At 35.9% G+C, this 20,263-nt stretch overlaps 2 protein-coding genes and 1 long non-coding RNA gene across 5 annotated transcripts; 1 reads left to right on the top strand and 2 right to left on the bottom strand.

Moving 5' to 3' along the window:
• Positions 1 to 738: 738 nt before the first annotated feature.
• Positions 739 to 4,429, bottom strand: LOC123694634 (leukocyte receptor cluster member 8 homolog). Its single transcript, XM_045640124.1, has 5 exons — positions 3,060 to 4,429; positions 2,429 to 2,942; positions 2,135 to 2,339; positions 1,810 to 2,017; positions 739 to 1,365 (listed from the first exon to the last, which is right to left on the bottom strand). The coding sequence occupies exons 1-5, from the start codon at positions 4,133 to 4,135 to the stop codon at positions 1,203 to 1,205; spliced, it is 2,166 nt and encodes a 721-aa protein (XP_045496080.1). The 5' UTR covers positions 4,136 to 4,429; the 3' UTR covers positions 739 to 1,202.
• A 4,225-nt stretch (positions 4,430 to 8,654) lies between these two features.
• LOC123694659 lies at positions 8,655 to 9,383 on the bottom strand. The gene is made up of 2 exons (XR_006751826.1): positions 9,077 to 9,383; positions 8,655 to 8,691 (listed from the first exon to the last, which is right to left on the bottom strand). It is a non-coding gene; the product is annotated as an uncharacterized LOC123694659 (long non-coding RNA).
• Positions 9,384 to 10,542: 1,159 nt separating this feature from the next.
• On the top strand, positions 10,543 to 18,842 carry LOC123694629 (vacuolar protein sorting-associated protein 8 homolog). 3 transcript variants are annotated; one of them, XM_045640114.1, is made up of 10 exons: positions 10,543 to 10,637; positions 10,802 to 10,999; positions 11,083 to 11,274; positions 11,816 to 12,625; positions 12,694 to 13,025; positions 13,295 to 13,418; positions 13,553 to 13,706; positions 14,245 to 14,450; positions 15,232 to 15,396; positions 17,462 to 18,842. In XM_045640114.1, the coding sequence occupies exons 2-10, from the start codon at positions 10,910 to 10,912 to the stop codon at positions 18,782 to 18,784; spliced, it is 3,396 nt and encodes a 1,131-aa protein (XP_045496070.1). In that variant the 5' UTR covers positions 10,543 to 10,637; positions 10,802 to 10,909; the 3' UTR covers positions 18,785 to 18,842. The 3 variants fall into 3 exon arrangements, with proteins under 3 accessions (XP_045496070.1, XP_045496072.1, XP_045496071.1); XM_045640116.1 differs by having other exon boundaries at positions 10,576 to 10,590; XM_045640115.1 differs by having other exon boundaries at positions 10,598 to 10,705.
• The last annotated feature ends 1,421 nt before the right edge of the window (positions 18,843 to 20,263 follow it).

Below are 20,263 nucleotides of genomic sequence, written 5' to 3'. Positions count from 1 at the left end.
ATAGTCGATGCGGCAACGCTGAAGAGACCTCAATACGGCCCAAGTCTCGATCGAATCAAAGTCCACAAACGCCAAGCATAATGGCAGATTATACTCCTCCGTCTTCTGTATAATCTGCCGCAGCGTATGAATATGAATGTGGTCCATGGTGCTAAAGCCTCTTCGGAAACCGGCTTGTTCGGGAGGCTGGAAGTCATCATGCCTGCGTTCGAGACGATTCGTAATGACTCTCGAGAACAGCTTATAAACATGGCTCAGCAGTGATATTGGCCTGTAGTTCTTCAACAGGATTTTGTCTCCCTTTTTGAAGAAGAGGACAACCATACTGCTGCTCCACGCTTTTGGCGCAGTGCCCTCGAGTAAGGTGGAAGTGAATAACCTCTGTAGCATTCTGAGGATTGGTTTGCCACCCGCTCTCAGTAGCTCAGCCAATAGCCATCCAAAGTTGCGTAATTTTAAAGAAAAGTTTTAAAACAATATATTATCACAGATCATTTTATGCTATGTTGTGATTTGGCTACATGTATTTAGGCAGTGTTTGTACTTTAATTCATAACATTTTACCCAATAAACAGTCATAAACCTGATATGTTTAATCAATATTAAAAAATAAGCCTCCCATTCTGGGTGCTTTTCAGGCAGCTTCCAGTTACATACAACTTTTAGCTTAAAAACCGCCACGTTAATGCATGTTTTTCCACTATGAGAAGATATAGGTGTAAAAATAAAACAAAAATGTAAAAAATAACCAAAATGTTTTAATAATATGACTATCTTACAATCAATGATTACTGAATTATTTATTTTAAAAGATTTAATCAAGACCATCAATATTTACAAAATAATTTACACTTATTGTCCATTTGCTAAAATATACTTTAAACCTCTTGTGAATGTTTATAGCACTTAAAATGTCTTTACACTGAACCACTTTCTTCAATAACTAATTCTTTCCTGGTATAGCAGAAGCAAATCTTCATAAGCTCAGATCTCTCAAAATCTGCATCCAACCTCTTCAGATGTGTAACTTAAAAATTAAGTATGATGATAGGTTCGCTGCCTCAGCCTAGCAAAATAAGGTGCATAATAACGTGATCTGGAAGTAGTATCACGTCACAAAACTGGACCCTGTGGCTATGCAAGTTTTACATAACCACACAACAACATTCTACTATAACAGGACGGCTGTCAAACAGAAAATGTTATATATTTGCAATAGCTGGCAGGCTGGCTTTGCAATCAATTTGAGTCTGGTCGCAGCCAGTGTACGAAAGAGGAAACTGATTTAAAAATTCAAAGGCCTTAGTACTTGACTCAAATGCCAGCTCCTTTGTGATGAACTCCACAGGAACACTCTGTCTGTAGCTGCACACATAAGAACATTTTAATAAACCCATTCCAACCAAAAGGTTGGACAAAATATATAATATTATATTATAATATTACCTTGAAGAATTTATTATATATTTTTTAGTAATTTAGATAGAACTAAAAGAAAGCCTTAAAAAAACTGCAAAATGATTGATATGTAAAATTATAAGTTATAAGTGGATTAATTAAACTTACTATACTAACTATAATTGTTCCAACTTTGTTTACCTTTTAACAAACCTTATGATTTTAAAGTCACAATATTCCTTGTTCAGTTAAATGAAAAATTATTTGAGAATATTAGTATATTCATTCTTCTTTTAAAAACTCATGTCTTACCTTATCTTTGAATATAATTACCCACTGCCATTCATTAATCTATGACCCAGCATTTATTATTTTTATGTCAAATAAAAAAATATAAGATAGATAACATACGACTTTATGATGTATTTGAGGTACTGCTTCCGCTCACGCTCCACAAACCAGTCCATGAGGTAGCCAGCCATTAAAGGTGCTGTCTTGTAAAGAATAAAAAATTTGTGCAGATTCCCTGTCGCCCAAGCACACCTTGTGTTTAAAGCATGTTTTATACAATCATTTTCTCTGTCTTCTTTAGTTAAAAATTTAAATATTGTTGTTAAATCTAAAAATTAAAAATAAATGTTAAAAAGTTAATTAGTTCACATTCCAAGCATAATAATAATAAGTAACACATGATAAGCCATTATTAGACTATGCTCAAATATAAAAGTTATAGTACCCAGAGTATTCTTAGTGAAGAGATAATATAATATCCTATATGCAGTAAATTCTGCAGCATTAGTTCTGCTTTCTGGTAACTCTGAGTATAACATTTTCAACTGAGTCTGACACTGATTAAACTCCTCATGATCACCCTTCTCTAATGCTATCCTAGCATGAGTTTCATAAACCTCTACAGTAAAACTATCCCGTACACCTTGTACCTAAAGGATTAAAAAAAATTCATTAGTAATATCAAAACATATTTATTTATAATTAATAAACAATTATTTAAATTCATAAATTTACTTACTGTTAAATCCTGTCTTATAGATTTTAATTGATCACATGCATATCTATAATCTTGTCTCTCTATCCATTTGTCCTTAACATTCCTAAGTGAGTTTCTTAAAACAGAAACAGGCCGAACCTCACATGCTTCCGGTGCTCTTGTTAGCCTTAAAAATGACTTTTCAATATCTAAACAAGTACCTACTATATGTATATTATTAATCTCATAATCTCCTTCTGTATCCATCAAAATTGGTCTCCTGGGACTTGGTTCAAGTTTGTTAGGATTTACTTGTAATGAGCTTGCAATAGAGGGCACATGGCTATTAGCAAACCTCTCTGCCCTCTTCTGCAGTTTCTCCGCATTACCTTGTACATCCTCAACTTGAAATGCACTGTACGCTACCTTTTTGGCTTTTTTTGCATACTTGTCATTTTTCTTTGAATCCAATGACAATCTTTCCTTAATTTTCGGTTTACCTTTGCTTTTGAAAATCTTTTTATCTTCAACTTCATCACCAGAAGCAGATGAGGTACTGAAACAAATATTAAATACTTTTATGAAAAAATATAAACTACTAAGTTTACATAGTATATTAAATATTAATAGAAAAAATTAATTTTTTGGCAAATAAAATATATTTACAACTAACCTATGCCTTTTTTTAGATGGGCTCCGAGACCTTGACCTACTATGTGATAGCTGACGTCTCCTCCTTTGCGTATTCTTTGTTGCACTAAATGCTTTTGCTGCCAATATTTGCTTAAGTTTATTATTTTGTGGAGTATTTTCATTTTTTTGATATAAACTTAAAGTTCCTTGAACTGGCTTTACTTGCAAATTATCCCTTTCGCTATGAACACTAGGTATAGGTTCTTCATCCCAGTTTCGGGTCCAAATCTCTTCTTTGTTAGCTGCTGCTGTAATTCGTCCTTTTAAACAAATGTCTATTTGATCACGATCAAAACCTGTTTTACACTTTTCATAACATCTTTTAATATACCTCTCTAAACTTTCCGGCCATGTTCCAGCTGATGTTTGAATTGAAGATGATTGTAAAAAATTTGAGGAATCACTGTTGGATATAAATTCAGATGTTCCCTCTTTAGATATTGAGTCTATAGGTTCACCTAGAGGCTCTGGAATATCTTCAGTTGCTATAGGAGGAGGCAATGGGACATCTAAAGGAGGCGGAGGTGGCTTGGGAAGATCGTCTGGAGGAGGACAAGGCGGTAATGGTGGAGGGTGGTCGGGCAAAGGTGGTACCATGGAAGTATCATTGTCGCCAGTATTTTTATTGTTTCCTTTTTTACGCTTTTTCTTATTATTGTTGTTGTTATTATTGTGATTCAGTAAAAGCGGATTTTCGGTGGGAGGAATAGGCGTCGATTTTCGATTGCTGTTAAGATTAAACCTGATAGGCGACTGATTAAAATAAGGTCGATTTGTGTCAAGTGGAGACATTCCTAGTAACGGCGGTGGCGGTTTTGAAAACTGCATATGGCCGAAATCAGATTTAGAGTCTTTACTTGGCTGGAATTGTGTTTCGTTATGGAATCCACCGTTGTTTGCCATTTGATTGAAATATTGTTGATTATAGAAGTGCGGGTACATTCCGCTTTGATAACTGTTATAATGATTATATAAACCATACATCCATGGATTGTGGTTTGGAGGCATACCACTCATAGTTTGCAAGGGCGGTTCCTTAGATGTATTTTCAGACATAGCTTATGTTTAACGACTGTCCTAAGAATACAGATGAAAATACCTTGCACAAAATGGCGACTTGTAATGACGTCACTATAATTAAGTAGTGCTGTTGAAATACATAGGTAATTACCACGCTATACGAAGACACAATATGCACCGAGTGATAACTTTCAATCTATTAAAAATAAAGAAAATTTAAAATACCACAGCTCGTATCCTGTGAAATGAAAAGATGAATCCAAGTCTATATTTAATTTCAAATCACAAGCACCAACAAGCACAAGAGCACAACCACAAACTACAAAGTAACCTGCAGGCCATAGATAATACTGACTGTTGCTGCAGGCTGCAACATGAAAGTTTTTTTTTTTGCAACTCTAATCTCTATAGTCTTTGAGAGTTACAGAATAAATACAGCTCACAGATAAGAAAGATTTCACCTCTATGGTAAAAACAGAACTTTGATGCGCAATCATTGAGATATTGGCTGTTTTCCAATTACAGAGCATGTGGCATAATGCGACTCAGTGGCGCACAATGCCGAATTATGCTGATGCTTAATTGGAACGTGAAACGCACCAGCAGGTTGCGCTAAGTTCAGTGTTGAAAAAAAATATTCATAGAGTTAGCAATAACCTCATTAATGTGTAAATAAAGTGGTATACCCAAGAAGCTTATATCTTATACACTGGAGATTTCGGTATGAACATTTGACGTGTAACAAGAAAATTGTTGTGTTTTATCACTTTCACACCTAACTTGGTATTGCCACTGTTAATACGAAGTTTTCCCAAGGCTACTATGTATGCCGTAATATTCTGTGCAAAAGGTTAGTTTTTGTACATGAGTTTGTTGATAAATTGCCAACAACGTCATTCAGAAGCATTGTTGGATGAGACAATTATTATTTATGCTAAATAAAATAAGTATCTGAACCAATTATTAAAAAACGATACTCCCTGATTATGGGTAGTTACCATAATAAAATTGTAGCAACTCTCACTTTGACAATATGGCATAAGTGTCAAAAAAATTGCGTCGCTTCGAATATTTAAGTTAATATTGTTGCGTATTTAATAAATATTTTCCGAATATAAATAATGTATTGCATTGTGAAAAATTGCAGAAGTGTTTGGACACCAAATTCTGGCATAGAATTTCACAGGCAAGTGTATATTTACGTTATTTACAATATTCCTCAATACTCCTGCATTTACCTGTTTAGAATCATTTCAATGGCAAAAATTGTAAAATTTTGCATCATTTTAGAAAGCAGTCATGTTAAATTTGTTATTTTCCTAATACTTTATCATTTTTCAACAAGTTTTCAATAAACAAAATTAACAAGTAAGGTAACCATGATGACGAGTTTTTATGGATTATGAAGAGAATATATTGTAATAACAATATTATGATGAAATTTAGAACACCATTTTCAAAATTTTTACTAATAATAAAACAACACTCGACATCGGTATTGCACTCACATGTAGTTATAAGATTGTTCGTTTTTACATTGAAATTTATACTTTTTTAACTTACCTCATATTTTTTGTTTTAGGTATTTCAGCTTTCCAAAAAGTAAAATAAAAAGAAATATATGTGCCCATCAAGGGTAAAATTACTGAGGATTACGACCCAGAAAAAAATACCTTTTGAAAAATAAACTTTGTAAAGTTAGCTGAAATTTGTGCAAGGCGTTTATTATAAACAGTTTTTCTTTGATGATTTTGGCTTGAAATTGACCCGTCGAAGCAACGCGTTTAAAAAGAAGATCTGAGTAGCTTACAATTTGGTAAACAGCATCTGATGCAAAACACAACTTTCCTCTATTTACAAAGGATGTTATTTTAATGCTATATATCGGTTCATATCCAGGCTTTGTAGCCAAGAGTTATTTAAAACTATCATTCTATACCAATTAAAATTGTATGTACCTATAAAGTATGGCCAGTAATATTATAATATAATTAATACTGTTAAAAATATATGTCGTTATTATTTATAGACCATGATTTTTAGTTTTTTCTATTTCGAAAAATCCTGAATATACAAACCAGTGTGGGCACCCACAGAAAGAGACAAAAAACAACACTGACGTCATTCAAGGTTATATTTTCTTGTGACAAGTCAATGGTCATAGTGCAATCTCCAGTGTATTAGATATAAGCTTCTTGGGTATACCTAATAATTGGTTGAAAACTATTTACGGTTATTTTAAGTAATTTGGATTTTGATTATTTCGTTAACATTTTTTTCAATGTTTGTACCTTCATCCATACTTATATTTATTTTTTTAACACAATTTGAATTAACTTTGATTATTTCGAAAAAACTACAATGAAACGAAAGCTTTAAAGGTGAGTATCAACTTCGCGCTCCAAGAGATCGAACATTGGCGCGCGCTCCAGCCGCGTGAAATGGATACCAGTTTGGAACGCGCGCCAAAATGTTCGTTGGAGCGGTCGAACGCAGAGCGGTCCGTTCCGTCGGGTGTCGGTTTTTTACCACGCATCAATCGTGGCGCGCGCGCCAATGGAGACGGGTTTGTCGTATTTTTTGTGTTTGTTGCGCTCCGAATAATAATTATGGATAACCAAAGAGAAGTGAAGTTTTTTATTGTGTCTTCTATCACTTCGAACTGCATATCTCTTAAAAGTGTCACTCCATACTGCATTCTTTTTCGGTACAGCTCTTTTATCCACTAACGCACTTTTCGTTTCTGTTTTTTCTTTCTAGCTTCCATGATGAACGGTCAAACACTGGAACGGTTGCCAAGCGCGCCAGGCGCGCTTAGTTGATATACTTCAATTATTTGGAACGCGCTCCGCGGAACGCACTCTCGGTGCGGTCATTCATGGCGCGCGCGCCAGGAGCGCGAAGTCGATACCCAGCTTCAATTTTTTTCCAACAATTAATAATTGATAAATCGATTGCACGCATCAATTCACGCGCATTACTTTTAAGAGTGCTCGATTGTGCGAAGCGTTGCTATACCTAATTGGAACATTCAACGTTTAAAGCATTGCTGCATAATGCGCTCTAGTGCTGTTATTGGAAAACACGGCATATGTATATCTCAATGTGCGCAATATAAAATTTACACTCACAAATTTGGGCGAAGAAATTGAGTAAAATTTAAAGCTGCGCGTCCACTTTTTTACTTTTTTACGTTACCCGGTTGTATATATGGGTCATGGCTAAGAGCAATTAACCTATAGAGTACTTGTATCGAGCGTATACAATTTACATATATTTGTTTCTCTCTATCTAAAGAAAACGTCGTATGAAAGAATGAGACAGCTATAGACAACAAGCTACGTTTCAACATAGTCATGGCACCATTTTTACTATAGGTACGTATTTAGATAGATAGAAGGTGATAGTGATGGGATGTGCTTCAATCGATAAAATCGTGAATGTATTTTGCATTTACGGTTTCGTGAAATAATAAATAATAAAAAAACAAAACTTATAATTAATTTCAGTTGAATACATTATTTGTTTAATCCTACGTATATAATAAATGCGAAATTATGTGAGAAGGGATGTTACTCTTTCACTGCGGAACCGATTACAATGAAATTTTGTACATACACACATAGGTTAGGTTTTATCCCGGAAATCCCACGTGAACGGGATCTGTGCAGGATTTTCTTTAAAAACGCGGGTGGAAAGTTAGTACATTATAAAAGAAATTTTAAAACTTGAAATGTAATTTAAAATAAAGAAGGAAATGATGATAAAGTTAAAGGAGTGAGGAGAAAGGCACAGTCAGCATGAAGGAATCATGCAGCATTTTAACAAGTTAATAAAAGGACAGTCTTAATGAAAACATTTTCCTAACATCCTACTAATAAATCGAAAGTTTGTGAGGATGGATGTTTGTTACTCTTTCACGCGAATACTACTAAACCGATTACAATGAAATTTGGAAAAATTACTTTTGATCCCGTAAATCCAACAGGAATGGGAACTATGCGGGTTTTTCTTTGAAAACGCATGTATATTAAGTATGTATTTCAATAGTAGTTTCTCATCTATGAGAACTGTCATTTAATCAACCGTTTAATTTTCACATAGTTACAGTGCGACACAAAAGAGATGACAAAAAATGAGGGCGCCACCGTCGCTCATATAGCAACACTGATACTGCGACGCAAGCAATCTTGATACTATAGAATAAAAATCAAAAAAATAAAAAGTAATAAATACCGCGATTTAAAGTTGTTTCATTCATCATCGTGTAAATTTAAGACAAAAATACATTAGTATTTTAAATGACCTACCTAGGTCAAATTTTACTTAAATGTATTTGGAATTAGTTTATAGAAATCGGTCAAGCCATTTAGACTGCAGAGGCGCACATAGAATCAAACATACGAACAAACAAACATACATACATACAGCTCAAACCTAAGGCTCAAACACATTACGCTCCTTCTGGGTCCGTCAGGTAAAAAAAACAAGGTGATTTGAAAACTACTTAATTTTATTTATTTTTTGTAGATATTCTCCTTCATTTTTACTCCCATGCTCCACTATCCTGCGTACTGTGCTTTCAGAAACCCCTATAACAAACGAATTAAGATGAATAAAATCAAATAGTACATTTAACATATTTATTTAGTAGCTTAAAACTATTTTTTTTTATGTCGGAGGCCAAGACTCACTTTGGATCCCTGCGTCCACTCTAGTAAGTAGCAAGTAAGGATTCATAGATAGCTGTATGAAAATAGTTATCACTATACTATTTAAGGCTGGTTGGATTGGATATAACTTCTTGACTCAAACTGTGCTGGTCGCACTATAAAAACTAGTTTTTGTTTACATACAAATAACCTCAAATTAAATTTCAAAAACGTAATAATCGCCATAGATACGTACATTAAACACTCGTCACTAATGGAATATTCTATTTTACGTAGTACTGAGCAAAAATAAATAGAATCTCACCGGTATAATCTGCTGTACGTCTGTAAACGTTTTCCAAATATTTTTCTCGTTTTTCAGCTTGAAATTATGAGAAACACCGAATGAAAACTTTATATATGGCATCACGGACACCGCTACGTTTAACCTTTTTCATGATTTCTCCTTTTTTTAGTAAATTTCTTGTTTAAAATAACAATTTTATCTCAACTTCACCAAATAAACAACAAATTTTTATTCAACTTGACAGCTGCATTGATAATTCAGGGTTGCCAGATAATGAAAAAAAATTAGTTCCAAATTAATTAATTTCATCTCTTTTATGTCGCACTGTACACATTTAAAGTAGGTAACTTATGTGTAAAAAATTTCAAAATAAAAATTCACTCTCTTTAATCAAATGTATTTATCATCTACAGGAACAAAAAAAAAACGTAAGCGTAAGATTGCACAATTCTTCTAGAGTATCCATCTTGATAACACGTAGGCTCGAAATGCAGTGAACACAATATTGCAAATTGTGGCGGCGTCCAATCAACTCATGTCTCACGTTTTATACCCATTTTTTATTTAGCTGAGGAAATCTAAAACAAAATGAATTTATTAATAATCTGAAAGAGAAATTAATAAACAACAAACGAAAACTAAAACACATAGGGCAAATAAAACAACCACGTGGTATGTTTTATTTTCCTGCGGTAAAAAATTTACATCTATTATTTGCAACAACAACTACATATAAATCTGATTTATGAAACAAAATAAATAAATCAACGTTAATATGAAATAGATTTTTTGTCATAAATCGATAATATACGCTAGATGTGTTACAACACTACGGTGGTAAACAAAATGCCAAACGTGATATTATTGTGACGTTTTTTAAAAATAATTTCATTATTTTATATTCCACAACCCCATAAAGTGGGTAAATGTTACAGTTACAACATAAAATTACAAAAAAGCGCTTGATAAAACCTTCAAATAGGTTTAAAACATAAATATTTATCAATTTGCTGAAAATCACTTACCGATGGAAAGATATTTTTACATTGTTTGTATCCAAAACTCCCATTCGACTAGTGATAGCCGGTTGCTAAACATACAATAGTTATTTTAGCACACTGACAAATAAAAAGAAACACTGTACACTTTATATTTTCTAAATATTTCGTTAAAAACATTTGACGCACTGAGCCCACCAGCTGGTTGGAAAACAAACTGACTGCCGGCGCGCTACGTTTGAAGACAGTGTAGATACTCTATCGCTATCTCAATCTGGCTTATGCTGTTATTGACTAAGAGTAAGTAGATTAGAAAATATGTATTTTGTTCTGTCTTAATATAAGAACTCTATAGGTTAATTGCTCTTAGGGTCATGGGGTGTGTGGGGTATTCGGGGCATTATATGGCAAAGTTATAGAAACGTCAGACCAAAATCCAAATGTCAATTGTCATTTTATATGATTGTGTCAAAATTAAAAGACGTCAGACGAACGAATCTTCTTAAGAACGAAATACGAATCTACATCATAGAGGTGAGAGGTCTACTCAGGTCTACTTGACATTCAAAATAAATAACTAGGTATTGATTTTTTAACAATTTTCTTGTTATTTAAATAAATTTATTACAATTATGCCAATCTTCGTTAGGTATGATACATAACCTAATTATTAAGAAGCTTGCATTGAAACCTTTAGCAAATATCAGTACTACAGCAGCCAAATACCTCCCCCTTTTTGTTGTAGTAATCCTTAGGGCAGTAATGTCGACAAGATTGTGGCCTTTACGTATGTTCTGCGTAAAATATAAACTTTAACAACTTTATTAGTAAAGAAAAATAACTGCATAATAATATGGATTTATTGAAAACACCATCGATACCGTCATTATTAGATTCCGACTTGGAGTCCGTTGAAAGTTATCCTTACGATGAATTTGAAGAGGTATGAAAAATTTCTTAGTAGTTAATGGAAGCACAGTACGTTTCTATTTCTAGAATTGATAATGGTCACTGTATATTTTACAGTTGGACGAGGTTGAATATGCTTTACCAGCAAGCGAAGCCCCTACTTTAGAAGAAGTTTTATCATCTGATGTTAGTGAACAAATTAACATTGCTGACGAAATAATAGAAAAAGATCCCAAGGAACCAGCAACCTGTTCAGCTTTGCAGGTTGATTTCTTACAAGCTGTTTCTCAACAATTATCTCAAGCTGAGGTATTCAATTTTTGTTTTTACTTTATATGACTACTAGCGGTCCGCCTTGGCTTCGCCCGTGGTACCTACATGTTTATGTTTTTTTTTCATAAGAACCATCCTCGTACTTCAAGGAATAGATTCCGCAGCGCACGCAACAACAATTTTTATTAAGAAATTTTTTACACCTTGGTTTGGTTACATTATTGCATTTTTGGTAAGGATCTCTAACTTTTTTGAAAATGCAATATAGCCTATGTTGCTCAGTGAAGATGCAGCTTTCTAATGGTGAAAGAATTTTTGAAATCGGTCCAGTAGTTTATGCGTGAAAACCATACATACATACATACAAACCTTTCCTCTTTATAATATTAAGTATAGATCACAGTGTAGACTAAGCCCAGAAATATTTCAAAGTAACATACTTTCATGACATGATAACATTCAACAATGACAATCTTAATTTTTTGATGCAACCAAGATGCAACATAATATTATGATGGTCAAAGATATAGTGTATAGTCAATAAACTAAATTAGTTAATTATATATTTAATTTCTAGGAACGTTCATCAGCTGGAACGGCTACAGCCTTAAGTGTTGGATCTAATGGGAGATTAACTGTGGGAACAGCGCATGGCCACTTACTCTCCTTTCATGACCAGACATTACGCTGGGTGTGCGACAGTAATGGAGATTGTGGTGCTGTAACTTGTTTGGGATATAACCATGATAGCACTAGACTCTTAGCAGGTTTCGCACGCGGATATGTATATCAGTACGAAAGTGTACGAGGCGTCGTATTACGTAAAGTAACACTTGGTGGAGAAACATGGGGTACATTAAGAGTGACTTGGGCAGGGAAAGCTGGATTAGCCCTAGATACAGGAGGATCAGTGTGGCTTATGAAATTTTCAAGGCCCTTAGGAGTTAGATCTGCTAAAGTATCATGCCTCTTTTCTGGAGCCAGAGGGGAAGTTGTTACAATGACAGCGAGAGATGCTCGTATTTTAGCACTTGCAACACTTTCTCGTGTCATAATTGTAGCAGGTGGTAGAGCTGCCGGTGTGCGATTAGATGGACCAGCAGATATATTACCTGTCCTAGAATGGTTTGATACTAATAATAGATTACTTGTTTGTGCAAGAGGACTGATACTGCAATGGCTTGCGGTTACCGTATCTGCAAGCAACTTAGGACTTAAACCTATTAAACGAGTTGAATTAAAAACAACGCCACTGTGGCTTGGATGGCTTGGAGGCAGCTTGACAATATTTGATTCTGAAGAGAACCTACGCTTATGGGGTGATGATTATGATAAACCACTAGATTTATCCCATATAGAACCTGTTTATGCTTCTGCATTTTTTAAGGTAAGAAGTGGAGATATTAGAATTTAAATTACTGTTGTACACAATCATATAAATATAACAAATTTCAGGGTCATTGGACTGATGGTCGTGTATCACGCGCTATGTGTAAAGCAGGAGAGAGTGCCCTTGCTGGGGCTTGTATTTCTGAAGGCACATTATCTATTCTTGGTCGACGCGGGATTGTGCGTATTGGGCCCCGAGATATCTTAACTAGAGCTCAGGCATTTATGTCATCTGGACATCACTTTCAAGCACTGAGACTACTATGTTCAACTCAAGGATCCAAAGCAAAGGCACTAGCTAGTGATTTTGTAGTTAATCTATCAGAAAGACCCCATATTGTCAGTAATAAAAATGTGGCTGTGCAAGTTGTGAAAGTCTGTCTTAAGTTTAACCTGTAGTAAGTATTTTAAATAAATAGTTAATATATTTTTTGAAAAAAAAAACACCTTGGATAAATTAAAAATCTTTTTTATAAGTTTAATCATATGGACTATATATATTATGTTTAAAAATTTTGGATAATCCAAAAGTGCATGCCTCAGTGGTTATTCATTTTTTAACAAAAAAAATAAAAATAGAAAGAGAATAAAGAAATCAAAATGAAGTTCACTAGCATTGGTATGTTTTCTTTGGTTAGTCATTAGTGTATTTATTGTTTATTTTCAGTGAAGAGCTTTGGACATGTTTGTGGGAGAATTGCTCAAATGAAAAAGCTTTTGTAGAAGCACTGGGTGACGCCGCGGTTCGAGGTGAAATGTCAGAACATCCGCCCACACCTGATTTTACACAGGTTTGAAGAATTAGTGTAGTTATGATCTAGACAACAATATTTCAAATCGTAAATTGACGGTGTCGTATGATTGAAAATAATGTTTAGAAAAATGTTGTTTAAAAATCATTTTTTAAGTTAACTTATTTTTTTAGGCTCTAATTGAGAAACTAGCAGACCTAGAACCAGAGCTTGTGGAACGAGTGGTCGCTTCTTTACCTCTCACTGCCATTGATCCACATCGCGCTAGTGTATTTACAAGAGAAAGGAAGCTTTGGCGCGGAGTCGGGGCTATTGCAGCTGCATTAGGTAAACTTCGTAAATAAAATTCATAATAACACAAAGATAAATTTGTACTTTGCAATAGTTAAAACTCTTAAAACTTAATTTAGTTGCGAGACACCTATAATGTGTTCTAAACAATTATAAACTGCCCATAATTTACGCGTTTCCCTACACACTTTACTATGAAAGATACATTCAACAACAACCACATTAAAAAAAAATAAAGTCGTTGTCGTGTGCGTTAAAAAAATAAATAATTGAGCACATTTTTCAAAAAACATCAGATATTGGGTACATTTCACGACAATCAAATGTGACATAATAGGTGTTTTCGTCATCATTATCGACCTGAATCAAATAATATTATGTACTTTTGTTTGAATGCATAATTTAAGAGACCCATATATTATATGGGTCTCTTAAAAGTTTGTATTTAATTCAACAACTACCACATTAAAAAAAATAAAGTCGTTGTCGCTGTCGTCCCTATGGACGCGTGACAAGAATAATGGATCGATCCAACCTCGTGTGAACCGAGAGTGACCCATGGATGTTTACGCAGACGGTTGCAGCGGGGCGATGCGCACGCTGGTGCAGTACGTGGAGGCGGGGTGCGGGCAGCGCGGGCGGTGCGCGTGCGCGGGCGGCGCGCTCGTGCTGGCCGCGGCCGACGCGCTGGCCGCGCGCTCGCCCGCCGCGCGCCCGCTGCCCGCGCACGCGCGCCCCTCCGCACGGCACGACGCGCTCACCACCTTGCTGCATGAGGAGGTTTGGGAACATTGCAACTGTGGGTTACTGGGTGTCGGCGCATGACGAGCTGCCTATTGCAAACCGTAGTAATGAGGAACAAAGGCGGAATTCCATTTATAATCTTCTTATAAACATATGCATGCATATTTGTAAGTCACATAAAAATCTTCCTTATCACGTCACGAGTCCTTTTTTCAATGAATAATAATAATATAATACCTAGTAATATTTTCTAGTGTTTGATTTTACGTGAGTATTATACATGTAGAAATTAAAGATTTTTTTACGGATTTTAAGCGCGATTTATTCATTGTACCTAATAATGATAAATCTTTAAAACTACGCAACGGATTTTGATACGGTTTTTTTTAATAAATAGAGTGATTCAAGAGGAAGGTTTTAGTATATAATTTTCTAGCTTTCCGCCAGCAGCTTCGCCCGCTTTGTCTAAAACATAATAAATAATAATCACACACTCTATCTATTAAAAAAAACCGCATCAGAATCCGTTGCGTAGTTTTAAAGATTTAAGCATACATCCCTATGTATGTCCCTACATAGGGACACTGGACAGAGAAAGCGACTTTGTTTTATACTATGTAGTGATTAGGTTAATTAAATAATTAATAAATATATATATAATATGATAGTATAATGAATAAATCGCGTTTAAAATCCGTTAGAAAACCTTTAATTTCTAATATAATAATAATACATATTTTAATAATCAGTAGCATGTTAATAGAAGTTTCTTTTTTACCAACTATATACATAACACATAAAACATTACAAATAACAGGAAGGTCATCCATCCCCACTCCGCGTGATGGTGAACCATGACACAGGCTCAGCCGTGCGGCTGCTGGAGCAGAGTTCACGCGAACCGCCCTTCGCCGGCCCGCTCGGGAAACAGAACAGATTGAGGGTGGCTCGAGCCCTCCTAGCCTTTACTGATGATATGCCCGTGAGTTTTCTATCTCGATTTCCAAAAGAAATAGATTATAACAGCCTTCTTTCAATAGTCCCCGATGAAACTTATAACTCGGTTTGATATAAAAATAACTACGTTAAAAACAACCGACTTCAAAAACGGAAAAGTAAAAATAAAAAATATTTGATATTATTAATTACTACATATTATTTGGTATAAGGTTTGATGTCGGTGCACGGGCTTAATACTAAGTGCTTAGTGCTTGGCACCGACTTCAAACCTATTTAATATATAGCTCATCTAAATAATATGTAGTAATTAATAATAGGGTTGTAACGGAGGCCTACTTAGCGGAGGCGGAGGCGGATGCGGAGGTGAAGAGGTTCGCCTCCGCGGATGCGGAGGTTAACGGAGGCGGAGGCGGAGGTGAAATTTGTTGGGAAAATATAAATAAATTTATGATTAATAGAGTAGCAACATTTATTTATATCCATACTAATATTATAAATGCGAAAGTAACTCTGTCTGTCTGTCTGTTACTCAATCACGCCTAAACTTCTGATTACTGAACCAATTTGCATGGAATTTGGTATGGAGATATTTTGATACAAGTGGCAAATTATATTTAACGAACAAAAGCTTTGCGGCTTGTTCGCCTTCTAAGCGGTTTCTCAAGGGTTCGTGAATTAAACCAGCAGCACTAAATAACTGTTCGCTTGGCACTGAACTTGGTGGCGCCGATAAGTAAATGAGAACTATGAGAGCAAAACTTTATATTTAATGTTATATCTCCACCACAATAAGGAATCCTCCTTGATGAACGAACGCTTTGACAAGTTGATTCCTGTTATTCATTCACTCACACTCCCACCACCCGTGTGTTTTGGCCGTGTTCCCGCGGCTTAAGCAAACTCTCTACCATTTCACTTGAATACACGCAGCCGAGCGGCCGCGTCGCCTAGCGTTGCTCCTTGCGCGTTGTTTGTGATCGTATATGAACTTCCGATATGACTCCGCATAAATTTTGCGGAGGCGGATGCGGAGGCGGAGGTTAAATTCTTTGCGGAAGTTCCGCAGTAACGGAGGCGGAGGCGGAGTTCCGTTACAACCCTAATTAATAATATCAAATCTTTTTTATTTTTTACTTTTCCGTTTTTGCAGTCTGTTGTTTTTAACGTAGTTATTATTTTTAACACTTTTTAGTGTATTTTTCAACACGAATCAAACGAGCCCAAACTCAATCAAGTTGAGTCAATATACTGAGTTCCTATGGCCACCTTCTGATTCCATCATCAAATCAGCTCTATATGATATGTCATGATAATGTTTCATCGCTATCCAATTTATATACCTATACAAAATTTCAGCTCAATCGGTTACCGGGAAGTGAATCAAAATTACTTGCTACATTTTAATTAAGTCATCGAGATCAGAAAAATGCTCATAAAATAAAAACTACTACCGATACTATCCGAATAAATTTTTTATGGGACCAATTCGACACCATTCCGCATCAAACAAAAAAAGAATCACGTAAATCGGTTATGAAACCTCGGAGAAATCGGTGTACATACATTTAAAAAATACCGGCCGAATTGATAACCTCCTCCTTTTTTTAAGTCGGTTAAAAAGGATTGAACTTCCACATTCGTAATTCGTTCCTAATATTTCTCTTTACTCACGTCTGGTCAAAAACAGTTTAACAGATGCGACGTAATTCTTAACACGCTGCATACATTACACACCTTCACCTGTTGGTTTGTGTGTAACGTGGTGTATCTGACTTCTTTAGATTCGAATTTGACCCACTTTTAATGGACAGATTTAATTACAACTTTGTACACTTATTACGGACAATTTACAATGTAATAATTTCATAAATTTACCCGATTATTCTGAATAATAAAAATATTATTCATAATACAAAAACAATAGTTTTTGATTCAGTTGATGATTAAAGCATGTTTTTTAGTTTTTAAACTATATTTAATATTGTTAATCCCATTTTATATCTGACTGATTAGTATGTGGAAAATGGCAAAAAAAAGAAACATTGCGCATCAAAGGAGCTGTTATTTATAGTCTATTTTTGTTGTAGGAATACGAAGGAAGATTGGAAATTTTAGAATTCGTGACGGGACAACTGCATAATGGGTCCCTTCCTTTGGACCAAGAATTAATTCAGAAAGTGCAAGACCTTGTTACAAGGACAGAAGGTGAAAAGACCGATCGTGCTTGGCTCTCGGTTCTGATGCGAATACGTGCGCAGAGAGATCAACTTTTACCTAATTATCGTAACGCCATTCCGCGACCTAGAATACTCTGGCGTATAGATGCCCTGTTGGGTAATCATGAGCAAGCCTTTCAAGAGTTTTTCCAACTAGAATATCCATCTGAACAGGACATTGATGAACTCTTTGAGTATGTTCAAACAAATTCAGAATTAGCTCCAGGATTTAGACGTGTAGTGCGCGAGCATCTACCTGCTCTTATAAAACTGCGACCAACAGCTGCAGCGGAGTTGCTGAACGACGACCAGCCAATGGACGTTGTCGCCACTACAATGCAAACTTTACCATGCAAACAAGCTTTGGAGTTTGGTAAGTGCCTTCTAGGTATGGGACGTCTTAAAGGTCACGCACCAACTATATACCTTCGATGTCTTTGTATATCGCAACCCGACAATGTAAAAGATTTCTTAATCAAACACGCCGGACTAGTGAAGCCGGAGGACGCTTTATCAATTGTCAAAGAATTAGGGCCAAAGGATGCCGAGCCGATATGTCTAGAGGCGACCGGCGATCACATGGCGGCCCTCGAATCATTTTTGGAATTGATCGCGGCCACCGATTCGGAGAAGGAAAATAATTTAGTATTGCAAGCGTGCGAATTGTGCGTGAGAATCGGGCCCACGGTGCCGGCGCAAACCGCGGCAGACATGTGGACGCGTCTGCTCAGAAGCATCAGCTCGGTTCCGCCGGCTCTGCTCTTCGAAGCGATAGCGTACCTGCCGCTAGAGGAATTGCTAGTCAAAACGTGTAATTCGGCGCAGGTGGGCCGGATCCTGGCGGACGGAGCTAGCGGAGCGGCCATGTGGCGCTGCGCGAACAGAATCGCCGGGCGAGAGGCGCACGAAGCGCTGGCGCGCGCGCTGTGCTCGGCGCGGCGCGGCGTGGCCGTGCGCGGCCGCTGCGCGCGCTGCGACGCGCCGCTCCACGAGCGAGTGGGCGTGCGCACCGCCCACTGCGCCCGCGCTTACCACGCCGACTGCGAACCGTTCCCGATGTGCGACTGCGGATATCGGCTCCCCACCGCCGTCGTCAATCTTCCGCCCCTTCACACCAGACAGATTACCATACCTCAAGAGTATAAACTTTTACTTGTTGCGCCTCCCCGGCCAGATTTAGAAGGTGTCGTGTGAGGTGATATTTTATATATGTACATAAAAGCATAAGCTTAATAAATTATTTATAGGCATACTGTGTCAGTTTCATTTCGATAAATGTATTTTATTTTAGAAGACTTCTCCATTTTTACATACGCAGTTTTCGGGTAATTCGAAAAATATACTCTGGATAATATATTTGAATAGAATCGATACAGATCGATGTTTGCTCTGTGCCCTGTGGCAATTATCTATATAAGTTTATATTATGTATTTAAAACTATTTATGTACGTTTATCAGTCACTAGAGGTCCGCCCCGGCTTCGCCCGTGGTACATATTTCGCAATAAAAGGTAGCCTATGTCCTTTCTCGGGTATCAAAATATCTCCATACAAAATTTCATGCAAATTGGTTCAGTAGTTTAAGCGTGATTGAGTAACAGACAGACAGACAACTTTCAGCATTTATAATATTATAGTATGGATAATGAAAAGCTTTAACATTTGAACACATTTTATTGTCGAATAAAGTTTTCGAGAAATGCAAAAAAACTAAAACTGCATTGAATATGACAGCTTGAACAGAATGTTATACAAAATGTTTCAAGAAAATACAACAGTAAGGTCTTATCAAGAAACATTTTATACCTATCGGACGGAGGTCTGAAAATAGGAATTTATTTATTACAACACGACACACAATTTCTTTGACGTTTCCTAGAAATCATCACCTTCATATCACCGTAATGTGTATCGTATTTTACTTAGAATTATGCAATTTTACACTTATAGTTTTCGTATTACGTTTACGTATCACCACGTATTACGTACTAGGTAAGTGCTCCGCGCGGTTTCACCCCCGTGGCTCCTCTCCTGTTGGTCAAAGCGTGATGATATATATACAGGGTGTAATCGTTAAGTGTGCACAGGCGATTATTCCGTAACTATTACAGATATCAAAAAACTTTAAACTGATATCGAAAGTATTTAACCTAATGAGTAAAATGGCCATAATAAATTTTTAAAAATAAAACGAGAAATATCTAAAAAATTAACTTGAAACCCTCTGTCGCTGCGTATACTGTCACTAATTCACTAATTCACTTTCACAATAATAAAACACCACTGCTGCTGGTAAGGCTTTTAATTAAGCAAAACAAAATTATATATATGACATAGAAAAAACAAATCACAAGCGAGTTACAACTTTGAGATATTCTAACGTGGCGCCATCTAGTTTGCGATAAGGAACTAAACGTAGACGGTATTGAACATCCCGCCCACCAAAAGCACCTAGTGCTTTTCTAAACAAAAATAAACCTATAGAACAATTCAGTTGAAAAGTACATTTTACCTAATAAACACAAAGTAATTCTTATAACATACTAATTGTAAACTCAACGTTAACAATAGAAACTCTTATAACATAGTCTAAATTCAACGTAAACAATATAAACTTGAGGGTGAACTAAAACAGTATTGACTTCTAAACAACAACCTTTTTCAATGTAAAAA

The sequence above is a fragment of the Colias croceus genome, chromosome 9, assembly GCF_905220415.1.
Source record: "Colias croceus chromosome 9, ilColCroc2.1".
NCBI lineage: Eukaryota > Metazoa > Arthropoda > Insecta > Lepidoptera > Pieridae > Colias > Colias croceus.
Note: the sequence above shows the minus strand (reverse complement) of the source record. Positions and strands in the feature narration are given on the sequence as shown.